Raw genomic sequence first — 13311 nt, 5'->3', positions numbered from 1 at the left:
GGGAATATTTTGACACTATTAAATTGACATAAGGTTGTTTGATAAGTAGAACTTTGCTAAGAATTTTTTTAAAAAAAAGCTTTCTTCATATGCAGCTGTCATAGTCATCAGTTTATAATATGACTGTCCCTTGCATTTTTGGATATTCAACATAATGAAATTAAATTTCACACCTGGGAAAAGTAAAAAAAGGCTTTAGATAAGCCTCTGAACTGCCACCAAAATACACAAGCTCTCATGTTGATACACTTAGAATGAACAAAATGAGCAGCCCCTTAATGGTGCAGATCAACTACAACTCTTGTAAGAGCTCTATGCTAAAAGCAAAATAGGTGCAGGTTGAAGTGTGCTTCTTATGTCCCTGGTGCCTCAATTTGAAAGTATGCTACCTTTTTCAGTGTGATTGTTTAAAAGATCAATTTGATACCAGCATTATATACTCAATAGCCTGTTCCTTGATGCAGAGGAAGATTCTAGAATCAATGTTGCTTAACTGCTTTTTACGCACACATTTATATATATATATATGCATTTATAAATGTCGTACTAGGACCTGGCCAATCCAGTCTAATAGGGATACTTTTTAGGTTTCTACTGGTTAAAGCAGGAGCTGAAACAGAAGTAAGATTTAACAGAATTCTGCTCTAATATTAATGTTAATTGAACTAAATTTAAACTATTCATCATTTCTGTAAGGCAATTTAAAGATACTTAGAGTGAACATAAATTCAGGTTATTGAATGTGTAGCTTGCCAGCTATCAGCTGGATCTCAGGTTATACTTTAGAAAAAGGGTTTGGGTCTTAGTTAATTCGATTCAAAGGCTTTTAAGACACATTGAAGGAAAATTAACCATGTAATTAAGTCTCCAGATTGTCTACCTTTAGAACCTTGGTTTGGGTTTAGGCTTTCAGGGAGGTGAGAGGGAGGCATACTGGGAGTGGTTTTTTGAAATAAAAGCAAAGTTAAAGATGTATTTGATGTTCATGTCTCCATAACTTCTTTCTTAATAGGTACTTGTATAAGTTAGCCTAAGTCCATTTGTATAACTTGACAAAACTGTTTTAGAGAACACAAAATAATTCTAAATAAAACAAGAAGTATGTGCTCCATGTACCAAAGGAGGAAATCTAACAGAGTTAAGATCAGTGCCAGAATCTTTGAATTTCTAACACATGTTGCCTTGTATCCTGGTGTAGAAAAAAATCGTACCTGTAATGTAAGACAAGAAATCTGGGTAAGCAGATGTGTTTGCATGTAAACATAAACATAAACTAGTCCATGCATAAACATAAACTAGTCCATGCATGGTGAGCAACATGAATGTGATCATACATGGAGAAACCACAGCATGTCAGTCTCCGGAGGGCTGTGGTGTGAATATAGAAGACAAATTGTGGCCTCAGGAAAGGAATATATTGGCTCGTTTGATCTGTCTTCTGAAGTCTGTTTGAAAATCAATTAGTAAGAACGCTTGTGCTGGTTCTGAATCAGCCTCTGCTGCTGCTAATGCTGTATGATAAAGCAAAACAAACAGATCACTCAGAGAGGTTTTGGGGTCTCTGTCTTTGGAAACACTCAAAGCCCAGCTGGAGACAGCCTGAAGAAGCCTGCACTAGTTGATTCTGCTTTGGGCATGGGGGTTGGACTAGACTGAAATTCTCAGCTGTTATGTGATGCAGTGAACACTGGGGAGAAGCTGTATGAGGCCTAGAATTTTCCAAGAAAGCAACCAGGTTTTTTTATTTTTTTTTTTCAGATTGGAAGTTTTCTGAGAATTTACAATATTCATGCAAAACAAGCAAATGCTAATGGTGAAGATGCCTCACGTATTGGATTTCATCTTCATGGAGGTACTGGTTATGGTCGAGGAATAGGAGTCTTACCAGAAAGTAACCCGGATGTTAAGGATCTAAAAGCGTAAGTTCTATATGTAGGGGTGGGTTTTTTTCTCTAGCTGATTCTGGAAAACTTTAAGCTAATGTAACAACTGTAGAGGTTAGAACTGTAAATATCTAAGAACTGTAAGCTCTGGAACACCATGCATCTTTAGCTCCGCTAATATGAAGAGTATTTGGGGAGTTATGTAAATAAAGGCTAATTTTTGGAATTTAAAATACAGTAGATATTGAGATTTTTGTTCTATAGTGTTGTAATAATTATCACATTCATTCTCTTCTATACTGGCATATGATCTTTTAGAGATAAATTTGTGGTTAAGCAAATAAATTGAGCACATTTGAAATTGATGAGACTTAAAGATACTCAAAATGAGTCATGTAGTATAAATGTTTTACTGAACAGTGTTATATACATAAAGAATCATAGAATACTTGAGGTTATAAAGGACCTTTAATATCATGGAGTCAAACCATTAGCCTAACGTTGACAAGTTCAACACTGAACAATGTCCCAGAGCATCACATCCATTTAAATACCTCTAGGGATGGTGACTCAACCCCTTTCTTGTTAAGCCTGTTCCAGTGTTTCACATCCCTTTCAGTGAAGAAATTCTTCCTTCCTAATATCCAGTCAAAATCTTCTCTGGTTCATCTTGAAGCCATTTCCTTATGTCCTGTCACTTCTTACTTGGGAAGAGAGACCAGCATCCACTTTGCTGCAATCTCCTTTCAACTAGTTGTGGAGAGCAGTAAGGTTTCCCCTGAGCCTTCTTTTCTCCAAGATAAACAGCCCCAGTTTCCTCAGCCTCTTTGGTCAAATGGGACCTCCCCCGTTAGCCAGGACAGCTGATAAATGACTGAAAGTGGCTCAGTGAGCACTTCCAGATCCCTAAGTCCCCTTTTGGATGGATCCCATCTGGCCTTATAGACCTGTGTGTATCCAAATGGTGTAGTGGGTCGCTAACCATTTCCCCTTGCATTATGTGGGCTTCATTCTGAGCATGTCTCCCAGCTTGGGGGGCTGCATACCAGGAGAACAACTGGCCTTCTTATAAAGACTGAGGCAAGGAATGCCTTAAGAATCTCAGCCTTTTCCTCATCCTTTGTCACTACATTTGCCCTTCAGCCAGTAAAGTATGGCAGTACTCCTTAGCCCTATTTTTGTTGCTAATGTATTCATAGAAACATTTTTTGTTGCCGTTTATGCCAGTAGCCAGATTAAGGTCTAGATGGGCTTTGGCCTTTCTAATTTTTTTGCTGCATAACCTCACGGCATCCTGAGATCCTCCTGAGAGGCCTGCCTCTTCTTCCACTGGTCATAAATTCTCTCCCTCCCTTCCTTTCACCCCACCTCAGGAAAGGCTAAGTACCTGAAATCAGAAATTCTGTTTCCAGCTGTATGGATTTATTTTGGCACTATATTGTGTTTAAAGTTCCAGAAATTATTTGGAAAGGAGTGTCTCATCCTCATCATTAATATACATTTCTGCAACTTCCAGCTCAATTTAATTTATGTCTCAGCTGGAAAATGTATGTCTGGACATTATACCTGTGAATTGATAAAGACTAGGTTTCATATAAATATATATGTGTGTATGTATATGTATGAGAGACTTACACAGAATGTAAAATATTTATTCATTTATAGATTCTTAGAATCAGTGGATCTATTCGACAGTCAGGATATGGAAAGCATGTCTTCAGTCGAGTTCGATGGCACTTCTTACAGTGATGCAGGTAGGAACAATTGAAAGCTGATATGCTCTTTCTTCTAACACATATGTGATCAAGATAAGGTCACAGTTACTGCTTCTGAAAGTGTATAATGTTAATTTCAGACACAAAGCTTGAGAGACTTCTTTTGGATTATTAGACTGGAAATTGACATTACCCTAACCTTCTGTCTTGCAGCAGAAGCCTTTCATATACATGGAAAAATACTTTCATAGGAGGCAATGTATAAATTATTAAACACAGGTGTTGTCTTATTCATACTATATGAGATTATAAAGCACTGATTAATTCCCAAAGAGGGGATTACTCAGAGGCAGACACTCAAAACACTACTAAACAGCTGCTTGTTTGAGGAGCCCTTGTAAAGCCATTGGATGGAAAGTTGTGCCAGTGGCAGAGTTGCAAGGTGCAGTGCCATGGAAAAGTAGTATTTTACAGACAGGTCTGCAGTTCCCATATTATTCTTCCAGTGGTATTTTTAATGCAGAATAACTAAAAATGAATTAAACTCTAAAGCTGTTTGGACATAGTTTGTGTCTTTGCTTCTAGCTTTTAAAATCATATGATACTTAGCCGTTATTAACATACTCTGACACAGGTATTTCTAAAAGGGTGCAAAAGTCAAGAATAAATCCCTCATGTCTAGACCATAACACTGCAAATTTAGAAATAATTTTGCACATATTTACTGTACTGTGCATGTGTAGTAGAGGTTGCTCAGAGAAGGCCCTAGGCAGTGCACAGTGCTTTTAGAATAATGTTGCCCACAGGGATTACAGGGGAATGAATACAGTTTATGTTAGCAGTATTGTTCACAGTATGCCTTTGAAAAGTGTTCTTTTTGATGGGCATTGCTTTTTAACGTATACACTAATTTCTCCTCAAATATATTAACTTTTCATAATTAATGTTTGCTACTTACTTTGCATTTTCCTTTTGCAGTATTGTTTCCATACATTAATGGGATCTTCATTTTCCTTTGTTCAGCTTTTGGTTTTATATGTGTATCTGTCTGCCTGTCTGTCTCTCTGGTTTTGTGTGCCCACATGGTAAAGAAGCAATGAAAATAATTAGGAAATTCTTCTTTATTTTAGATTTTGAATCGGACTTGAAGAGGTATCAGCAGTTACCTGTTACAGGTAGGAACCATTTTGGCCTAAACGTAGATCTTATTTTTACTAAAGAACAAAAATATTTTTGAGACATCAGCTCAACAACATTTGTTGTGATTTACCTGAAAGACTGTAGTAACATGTTATATTGATAAATTGAGACTGCAACTGGGAAGGGGAGCTGGACAGTAAGGGAAAATGCATATTTGTAATGGCTATTTCCCATGTTCCACGTATTATAGTGTTTAATAGGTATGCACAGCTTTTTTTGTTTTGTTTTTGTTATTTTGCAGTATTAACAGATCATCTGGATCTGGATAACACAGACCTGAAAACCATTCTGAGCAGCACAGCTCCTCAGGAGTACCGCGTTAGAGCAAAGCTGGGAACTTATAAACCCCAGAAGCTCTATCAGGCTGTTAAGCTTCATTGTTCCAAATGCAACTCTTCGTAAGTGTTTCACACGATAAAAACAATTGGGAATTGTTCTATAGGTTTTGGGATGCCTAAATTTTCAGTGTATTTTCATCTTTTTTGTGTAACATGAGCTGAATGTAGATGTATTTCATTCTGAGCAAAGATTTGAAACTCACTGGTAATAGGTAGGAAAATTTGAAATCATCAGATGAGTTCCTTTTTTACAGAGTCCTTTGAGTGCTTTTGAAGCAAGAATTTGTCTTCCTTTTCAAATTTAGCAGTGCAGTTTTTCACATATTGAAGTTATATTGCAGTTTTGAAATAGGATATGCAAAAAGGTATCATAGTCTCTAAGTGAATGAATAAAGTATCTTTGACTGAAGTGTATCTTCCAGAGAGGGCATCTTCTCTAGATCCAAAAATACCAGGGAAACACCATTAACCTTGGTATTCTGTCTTTTTTTCTGACCTAGGTGAGTTCACTGACCGTTTTATCATTGCTTTTCTAAAAATGAAAGAAAGTTTGTTTGAAATGGCCTGGTTTTGATTAAACTACTGTGTGATGTGTTATAGTCCTATTCATGATCATCTGAATCCTGTCACTTTTTTTTGCCTGACTGTTCTGGTTTAAACCAAGTCCCCCAACTCCCGGAGAGTTAGGAAGGAGAATCCAAAGAATGTAGCCCCCACGGATTGAGATAAGAACGGTTTAATTGCTAAGGCATAACACAAAACCCCTACTGCCATTTACTACTACAAATAATAATGATACAGCAAACAGCAAGTGAAAAGAAACTACAACACCCCACCAGCCACCGACCCATAACTCACTCCACCCTGCCCGGCTGAGCACCATGTGCTCCCTCCTCCATTTTCCTCCAGAGCTCTCCCTTCCAGCCTTCTCTTTCCCAATATGCCTTCTGGGCATCACGTGCTATGGTATGGAATACCTCATTGCCTAGCCTGGGTCAGGTGTCCTGTCTCTCCTTCCTCCCGGACTCCCCTCCTCCACCTGGCTGGAAAAAACCTTGAACAAAAACACCCTCAAAACATACTCAAACCATGACATTATCCACCCCTTATTCCATACCATTCACGTCATGCCCAGATCCCACATTTCCAATACACCATCACTCTTAAGTCCACCCCTCGATCATGAGACATCTCTATGTTGCATCTCTGGAATGATGGCCTGAAGTATCTGGGCCCACCAGGCTCAAAATCATTCACCGTCCCCAAGTTCTACAGCTTGCTGCTGGGGACTCCATACAGCTGCCTTCCACTTCCAATGCTTCCAAAGCACTGGAGGGGCCCAGTGGATCAGATACCTGGCCATACTGTCCCACATGCCCTGCCACTCATGACTGTCCAGCCTTGGGGACAGTCTCCTGGTGCTCCTATGTACTTGTCTAACCTTAGACAAGACCCAAACCTGACTCTGCTTAACTTTTGGGATCAGACAAAATGGTTGTAGGTAGAACACACTCTGTGTGTGTGCCAATAGGCTGATCCCTATCATAATCAGCAGGCAGGTCCCAAGGGCACCCAAAAGCCATTCAAAACTGTCAGAACTCTCAGATGCTGCTGCTGCACTTGTCACTGGGGCTGATGTAGCTGCCCTGCTTGCCAGTTCTCCCACCACCAGCTTCTCTTCTCCTGAGTCTGGATCTTCCTTCTCTGCCTTGCTGGGAAGTGCTGCGTGGTCTCCTGCCTCCTGCTGGGGCTCGGCGAGTGACTTCCGGGGAATTTTCTCGGCCGCTGCGGGGTTCGGGACGGCGGCAGGACTCGGTTCCTCCACTGCCTTGCTGGGAAGTGCTGCATAGTCTCCTGCATCCTGCGGGGGGTCGGCGGGCGACTTCCGGGGGACACTCTCGGCCGTCGGAGGGTCGGGAACGGCCGCGGGACTCACCTCCCCCGCTGCCTGATCCTGCTGCTCAGCTACTGCCCTGCTCCGCTCCTTCCCCGCCTGTTCCCGCTGCTCTGCCACAGCCGTTTGGCTCCCCGTGCCACTCTCCCTGGCAGCCTCAGCTGCCGGCAGCTCCCAGGGCCGCTCCTTCCCAGCTTCACGCAGCTCCACGCAGACAACGACGAGGATAAGGACAAGGACAGCGAAGAGCAGCGGGACGGCCTGGTACAAGTCCAAGTCCACGGCCATGTCCATCCCCCCCTGCTGCCGGAGCCCCACCATATTACAAGCCTCCGACACAAAGTACAGTGAAACAAAAGCTTTAGCCCAAGCCTCAAACACATCCAATCCATACACAAAGTACCCGGCAAAATCCCGAAACAGCGAGATCCAGAGAAAAACCTCTAAGAGCCAATAAATCAGCATTGTGACAAGAGACCATAAATCTGCTCAGATCTGTTCTTATCTCAAACCCTCGGGCCCCACGTTGGGCGCCAAAAATGTTCTGGTTTAAACCAAGTCCCCCAACTCCTGGAGAGTTAGAAAGGAGAATCCAAAGAATGTAGCCCCCACGGATTGAGATAAGAACGGTTTAATTGCTAAGGCATAACACAAAACCCCTACTGCCATTTACTACTACAAATAATAATGATACAGCAAACAGCAAGTGAAAAGAAACTACAACACCCCACCAGCCACCGACCCATAACTCACTCCACCCTGCCCGGCTGAGCACCATGTGCTCCCTCCTCCATTTTCCTCCAGAGCTCTCCCTTCCAGCCTTCTCTTTCCCAATATGCCTTCTGGGCATCACGTGCTATGGTATGGAATACCTCATTGCCTAGCCTGGGTCAGGTGTCCTGTCTCTCCTTCCTCCCGGACTCCCCTCCTCCACCTGGCTGGAAAAAACCTTGAACAAAAACACCCTCAAAACATACTCAAACCATGACACTGACTTATCCTAGCATCTGTCCCAAGCAAGCAGTTTTATTGTTACTGGTAAAACTAAACAACTGCTTTCCTTAAAAGATGGCATGGTAGCATTGTCCTAACCTTTTGAATTTTTTTTTGCACAGTGAGAATATATTAGATACAAATATTACTGAGACAAGAAAATGCCCCTGCTATTCTTCTCTGACAGCTTTTGGATGCTAAGTCATATGCTTGCCCCTTTAACAATATTGGTCCTTATCAGATGTTGTTATAACATTCTCTTGGTTGCCAATGTAAGTGGAAATGCTTCGTCATTTTCACAACATACAAGTACATGGTCTTTGTAACCAAGTATGAAAAGGAGAAAATTACCAGCTATGTCTACTACTTTTCTTCCTTTCTTGATATATTTGCCAACTCTGTAATAAGCAGATACAATTGATAGAATTTTTTTGTTCCTTATGAACTTTATCCTTATCCCAGAGTGAAAATTAGTGGATCTGTACTGCAGCCTGGATTTGGGTAAGAGGCCCAGGAAGGAAACATTTAAAGACATAGTTCTCTCCTACATTTTCTGCTGTGGCAGAAGTTGTTTCATGTTTTAGAGTATGCTTTTTTAGTATGAACTAATGACGTTCAATGCAAGTTGGATTCTTTAACACTTTGTGCAGTAAGATGCACGTAACACCTGGCATATAAAATCCTTGAGAGATTTATTTTTGGTTTTTTAGACTTTGACTGAAATTTTCTCTGTAAATATCAAAATATCAATATATGTGGATAGTTTTATTAATGTATCCACATTATGGAAGTTTCAGCCCTCATGTGTAGCTTAATTCAAAACCAACTCATTCCATTCCTGCCTCTGCAGGAAATCTACAGGCAGGCTGTAGAGGCTGGAAGAGTTTAATGGGTATATCCAGAAAGACGACCTGTTACGTTAGGTCCATTGCTGTTGCATTTAAAATAGTAATCCAGGAAAACAAGTGGAAAGAGCTCATGTGAACAGCACTGTGTTCATGAAATGAAAGTTAAGCTTTAGGAAGACCTCTTGTGAGCCAGTTCTGTAGTCACAGCAGAATTATCACCATCTGGTTTCAGAGGCAGGAATTATCCCTACTCCCTGGTGGAAGCAGCTGCTCTTAGGTTTGAAAGTGAAATTGTCAGAATAATCTGCAGAAGTCAACTCTGAAGCTTGGCACCTACTTTCTTTCAGTGTTTTGTGAAATAGCTTTTTCATTGTCCTTTTTATCATGGTTCATATTCCTGAAGCTCTGTCTTGCTTAGGAGAAAACATTCAAAGGCATTTTTGTGTGCCAACCACTGGCTTTTTGCCTGTTGGTGGCAATATTGGGAAAATTTTGAATGACCTGCATTTTTTCTCTGAGTGACAACTGGAAATGCACAAATGATACATGCTAACAGAATAGGAAAGAAACTGCGTGGTGGTGCAGAGTTGCAGATTTTCGCTTTGCAGGACATACGTGAAGCTATTGTGTGCCTGTCTGCTGCAGAAAAATGGACTCAGTGAGAGATCAATCTGATCAGACAAAAGCCATATATTACAAAGCATCTGTCCTTTTTATACTGTTGTCTGCATCTGCTTACAGTAGCTTGCTGTGTTATAATTGGATACATACACAATAACTTACTGTATTAAGACAATAACTGGCTGTATTAAGATTGGATACATATCCAATAGTTTCCTGTATTAGTGGATACATATACAGTGTAGCACACAGCAACTAGTATACAATTGGTTAAATTAAGCATATGGGAACCTAGCCTTTAAAACGTGCTAACAGCTCACTATTGTGTCTTAGCACATTCCAGTTTCTTCTTATCTTGCTTGCACTGTTACTTCTGCTTCTTTACACATGGCTTTCTTCATCCTCAGTTCATGTCGAGCTCCACATAGGCACTTGCTGAATTGGGAATGTGGCCATTCTTTGCTAAAAATCCATTCACACCTGTTCTTCTTCCCAACCCACCAGATATGCAAAATAAAATAGGCTAAAGCATACAACTTAAAGTTATATGAGTTTACACAGTCTTTCCACTCTACTGAAAGGGTGTGCAGTTGTGTGGCCCTTTTAATGTAGATTCAGGCCCAACTGAAATCATGTAAAGCTTATATAATTTATTTTCTTGCATGGATTTACATACATGTGGATGAAGTTGCAAGGCTGCCTCTGTACCATAATCTTAAAATTAGATTACTTAGAAAATTTATTAACACAGAAATTAATTCTGTTGTCATAATTTGCTACACAAGCCCAAATGTCTAAGCTGATATAAACCAGTTATTTTTCCTGTATATACTTTTAACTCTTATGACTATATTTTAATACTTATTCAGAGTACTGTTGTCCTTGTTGCTACATTGTCTAAGAAGAAGCTGTTAGAGTTTACTTACTCACTTTGGAAATTGTTTTAGGCAAGAAGTTCCACATGGAGATGAGTTGGCCTTGATTTTACAAGGCTCTGCTATTCCTGCTCCAAACCCAGAATTACACAACACATCCTGGTATGATTCTGCAATGTGGACTACACAAGACCAAAAGCAAAGGAAAATAGCTATACATTTTGTAAGGCATGAAAAAATTCTTCAAGATCCTGAAAAGTCATTACTTATGATAGAAGGTAAGACAAACTGCAAATATTCCACTTCCTGCAACACGGTGTCCAGTCTGAGCATACATAAATTTAAGAAATGTTGAAGTTGTATTCAAGTAGAGATGATCATAGAATCATAGAATAGTTAGGATTCGAAAGGACCTTAAGATCGTCTAGTTCCAACCTCCCTGCCATAGGCAGGGACACCTCACACTAAACTATATCACCCAAGGCTTCATCCAACCTGGCCTTGAACACTGCCAGGGATGGAGCATTCACTGCCTCCCTGGGAAACCCATTGCAGCACCTCACCACCATAACAGTAAAGAATTTCTTCCTTATATCCAGTCTAAACCTCTGCTGTTTAAGTTTCAACCCGTTACCCCTTGTCCTATCACTACAGTCCCTAATGAAGAGTCCCTCACCAGCTACCCTGTAGGCCCTCTTCAGATACTGGAAGGCTGCTATGAGGTCTCCACACAGCCTTCTCTTCTCCAGGCTGAACAGCCCCAACTTTCTCAGCCTGTCTTCATATGGGAAGTGTTCCAGTCCCCTGATCACCCTCGTGGTCCTCTTCTGGACTTGTTCCAACAATTCCATGTCCTTTTTATGTTGAGGACATCAGAACTGCACACAATACTCCAAGTGAGGTCTCACGAGAGCAGAGTAGAGTGGCAGGATCACCTCCTTTGTCCTGCTGGTCACGCTTCTTTTGATGCAGCCCAGGATATGGTTGGCTTTCTGGGCTGTAAGCGCACACTGAAGCTGGCTCATGTTCATTTTCTCATCGACCAACACCCCCAAGTCCTTCTCCACAGGGCTGCTCTGAATTTCCTTTTTGTTCAACCTGTAGCTGTGCCTGGGATTGCTCCAACCCAGATGTAGGACCTTGCACTTGGCATGGTTAAACTTCATGAGGTTGGCATCAGCCCATCTCACAAGTGTGTCAAGGTCCCTCTAGATGGCATTCCTTCCCTCTAGCGAATCAACAGAACCACACAGCTTGGTGTCATCAGCAAACTTGCTGAGGGTGCACTCAATCCCAGTGTCCATGTCACTGACAGAGATGTTAAACCAGACAGGTCCCAACACCATCCCTGAGGGACACCACTCGTTACTGGTCTCCAGCCGGACATTGAGCCATTGACCACAACTCTTTGAGTGCGACCATCCAGCCAGTTTTTTTATCCACCAAGTGATCCACCTATCAAATTGATGACATTCCAATTTAGAGACAAGGATGTCATGCGGGACAGTGTTGAACGCTTTGCACAAGTCCAGGTAGATGACGTCAACTGCTCCACCCCTGTCCATCATCTTTGTAGCCCCATCATAGAAGGCCACCAAATTGGTCATGCAGGATTTCCCCTTAGTGAAGCCATGTTGGCTGTCGCCAAGCACCTTGTTGTTTTTATGTGCCCTAGCACGCCTTCCAGGTCTTCAAAAACAAACTCAGCTGGAACTTTAAGTTACTGTTGTGCAAACAGCAAAAAGTTATCTATGGAAATCTTATAAGATCTACTTTATACCAATAAGTTTACTATTGTTTCTGCTAAAATTAGCATCTCTGTTTTGGTGTTTTTTTTTCTAGCTGTGCATACTGGTTTTTCAGTTCTGATTTGAGAACTGAGATTCTTCCAAAAAAAAAAAACACCACAACTTTTTAGTATTAATGTGGAAAAGTTTTTTGAAAGCTTCTGATAATACAAGCCTAGAATTAACTTTGTCAGCCTCTGGATGTCAGTGTTGTTTCAAATTAATAGAGCTTCTTACAGCAGGAGGTATTTTTTGGTGTTTTTATAAGATTTCCTCGGGGGACAGAAATAGCCACTGTCTATTAAACAAAGCAATTTAGTAGTAACACTAATAAGGCATGTTTTGAATAGAAAATAGTTGCATATAGCACCATTCTGAATTTAAAACAAAGTCTTCAGTTGTGCTGAAGTGGTGGTGTGAATAAGTCAGGTGGCTCTTTGTGTAAGGGTCAATGACAAAACCCCTTCTGTTTTATAGTTCTATTTTATAGTGGTTTTATAGTCAACTACTTCTGATAGTTGCTTTGTTTTAGACATGTTATGTTCCAAACTGGATTTTTGTTTTATTGGAGCACAAGGAAAAGGCACAGTCAGTGTTTCCACACTTTTCCCAGAATACTGATCATGAAACTTGTCAAAACTACATACCATTTTAATATTTATCTCTAAAATTTTGATGTCCCCATATAAATTTTCCCAGCACTTTTCCAGATACAGACAACCCTCAAATGCCAAACATGGGACTTTTATTAGACAGACATGGTCTAGATTCTACCCATTTGTTAAACACAAGCAATTTGCTCTTCTACAACAAAATTCTTTCTCATAATTATTATGTTGAAGCAAGGACTTCTCTTTGAGTGTTTGGCATCTTTTGGTTTGGAACTGAATAAATGGTTTGGTAATGGACAGAATTTTATGTGGCCTCCACAGGGAGTGAGGGGAATCTGTAACCATTGCTACAAATTTGTTGAACTGAAGAGTGAAATGTTACAGTTAACAAGAAGATGAACACTCTTGCCTATCTTCATTATTTGTATGTGAGATCGCTGTGATTCATGCCATTGTCAATCCTTGCCAATTTTCTGTGGTTTATGCCAGTCTCTTAGAAGCCAGAATACATTTGCTTGATCTAATTTCTTTTTACAGCAAATTTGA

The 13311-nt window shown here is 40.6% G+C and overlaps 1 protein-coding gene across 4 annotated transcripts in view; it reads left to right on the top strand.

The window, feature by feature from the left end:
* POT1 (protection of telomeres 1) overlaps window positions 1-13311 on the top strand; it is a 69038-nt gene that overhangs the window by 44455 nt on the left and 11272 nt on the right. For all 4 annotated transcript variants that reach the window (XM_034063278.1, XM_005146094.3, XM_034063281.1 and 1 more), the window contains 5 exons: window positions 1759-1919; window positions 3549-3637; window positions 4729-4773; window positions 5040-5196; window positions 10440-10645. In XM_034063278.1, coding sequence (XP_033919169.1) covers window positions 1759-1919; window positions 3549-3637; window positions 4729-4773; window positions 5040-5196; window positions 10440-10645 — 658 coding nt within the window. The remainder of the gene's footprint in view (window positions 1-1758; window positions 1920-3548; window positions 3638-4728; window positions 4774-5039; window positions 5197-10439; window positions 10646-13311) is intronic.

This window comes from Melopsittacus undulatus, chromosome 5, assembly GCF_012275295.1.
Source record: "Melopsittacus undulatus isolate bMelUnd1 chromosome 5, bMelUnd1.mat.Z, whole genome shotgun sequence".
NCBI lineage: Eukaryota > Metazoa > Chordata > Aves > Psittaciformes > Psittaculidae > Melopsittacus > Melopsittacus undulatus.
The sequence above is the reverse complement of the archived record's forward strand: the minus strand, read 5'-3'. Positions and strand labels throughout refer to the sequence as shown.